The sequence below is a fragment of the Glycine soja genome, chromosome 7, assembly GCF_004193775.1.
Source record: "Glycine soja cultivar W05 chromosome 7, ASM419377v2, whole genome shotgun sequence".
Lineage (NCBI taxonomy): Eukaryota > Viridiplantae > Streptophyta > Magnoliopsida > Fabales > Fabaceae > Glycine > Glycine soja.
Genome location: NC_041008.1, coordinates 36,913,582 through 36,915,833, shown reverse-complemented (window position 1 = coordinate 36,915,833; position 2,252 = coordinate 36,913,582). Strand labels below are relative to the sequence as shown.

The window sequence follows — 2,252 nt, the reverse complement described above, 5'->3', positions numbered from 1 at the left end:
AAGACAAATAATGATAACGAGTGGCTCAAGAATATTAGTTAAGAAAATAAAAAGATAAATATTTTTATTAAGATGCAAAAAAATTTAAATGCGTTCTTATAATTTTAGTAAAATATTTCCTCACTTAATTTCTTAATTAATAATTAGTGCCATAAGGAACTATCAATAATATAATAATTCCACCTAATTGAACATGATTGACTCAAATGAAAAAATAGTGTGATTTCAAAATTTTCAATTACGATTTCAGTGTATTTAATAATACTGTTGAAAATTACAGATAAATACAACCAACGTAACAGTCATGAACCGTTTTTCAAAACATTGTGTGATATATCTCTCTATATAAAAGCGATCAGGTAGCCTAAAATCTATATATGACGTATGTCTGTTTCACTGCATGTACAAGAAAAAGAGAAAAAACAATAAAAGATCTAGATCATCCCACTCCAAGGAAAAAAAAGAGAGAAGAAATTAAGTCAATATACACCCATATAATTTTTATTCTTTCTGATGAATTTTGTACAAATCCACCGTGCACCTCCTAGATCAAACTTTTCTATAAAGGATCAAAAGTGTTGTATATATATAAATACATTAATCTACAATAGCTCTCTATTTCTAAAGTCTTTCAATTAAATATCACATAACAATTCAATTGTATATATGATCATCAACAAAGATCTACTACTAACGTACCTACATTGATGTTTTGGACTCCTCTATCTATTTCCTTTCACTTTTCTTCACTTTAACCAAATGGGTTCCTCGTTGATGGTTTCCAACACAGGCTTCCTTGACCTACAATAACTTAACCTATTCCGAAACCCTGACTCAACCTCAAGCCCTTCCAAGCTCAACCTTGGGACTTCATCATTTATTCCAATAACATCAATTGAGTGATCACGTGATATTAAATCTTCTCGACTAGATATTCGCTTTGTGGCCATGTTGGCGGCCATGAAGAGCACCGCCACGTCAGCGGCGGTGACCATGGAATTGAGTCTTCTCATGGGGAAGAAGATGTAGACGTTGCCACACTCCAACTCCTCGTCAGCGCCAAGAGGCGAAAACCGGCGTCCGATGTGTAGAGACTTGGAATTGGTTAAGAAGTGAGTAGGGCACTCCAGCATGAGTTCCGCGGCATTGATCACTTGCTCCTTGTATTGCTTCACTTCGCCCGTAGGGAAGATCACGCGCTTTGCCCTTGTGTTCTTCATCAAAGGAGGAGCCAAAGTGCAAGAAATGTAATTGCCCATCACGAGAAATTATAAATTAAAAACAACGTGAAATAAAAAAGTTTGTTATAGGATGAGAAAATTGAGGTTAAGGGAGAAAAAATGGGTTGTGGTCTTGTGGGGTTGAAGAGAAAAGGCTCTCTACTTGGGGAATAGAAGATGGAAGATGAGTGTATATATACGGGGAATTAAGAAACGATATTTTGTTTGTTTTGGAAGTTGAGATAAAGGAAAATGTTTAAAATATTATGACTAAAAGTCTAAAACGATTCCAACTTCCGAGAAACACTTGGCCTGATTTCTGTCCTTTTCCAGGCTAATAAGGGTGTTTCTAAACTCATATAACCTAATGTGAATCGAAAAAATATATTCAAATAACCCATAAACGAATAAATGGAAAACTTAAAGGATTAAAAAAATTAAAAAATCAAAATTTTTTATTAGATAAGATTAAATTTTGAATTTCAATTTAAAAACTGATCTAATTCAATGTAAACCTAACTTGTAGACGTATATATACTTCTATTCATAAATTTATAATATCACTAGTATTTTTATTTTTATTACCTATATATTTATAAAATTATTATATAACTTATATTTATTTATGAAAATTACATTTAGTTAAAGAATTTTTTTTACATCCTATTTGAGTTAAGATGGGTAAATACTAAATATACTATTATTAGTTATATAGTGACATATAAATGAAATATTTGATATTTTAAATTATTTTTTATCATATATATATATATATATATATCTTATTTTTTATTTAGTATTTTCTAAAAAATAAAAATAATAATAAAACTAAAAAGTGATCAAATCCAAACATGCACCCCTACTAGCTAGCTTCATTTTTGTTTTCCCCTGTTTTTGTTTTTAATTTATTATTCACTCAATGAAACATGGCGACGTCAGTTCATGAAATTTAATTAACATTGAATTTTGTCCCTTTATATTTCCCTCCTTTAATTAATTAGGAAAATAAATAATATTATTTAAAAGTGTTAC

The 2,252-nt window shown here is 30.2% G+C and overlaps 1 protein-coding gene across 1 annotated transcript; it reads right to left on the bottom strand.

Annotated features, from left to right (window-relative positions):
* Positions 1–454: 454 nt before the first annotated feature.
* LOC114419400 lies at positions 455–1,401 on the bottom strand. The gene has a single exon (XM_028385048.1). The coding sequence runs from the start codon at positions 1,257–1,259 to the stop codon at positions 747–749; it is 513 nt and encodes a 170-aa protein (XP_028240849.1). The 5' UTR covers positions 1,260–1,401; the 3' UTR covers positions 455–746.
* Positions 1,402–2,252: the final 851 nt, after the last annotated feature.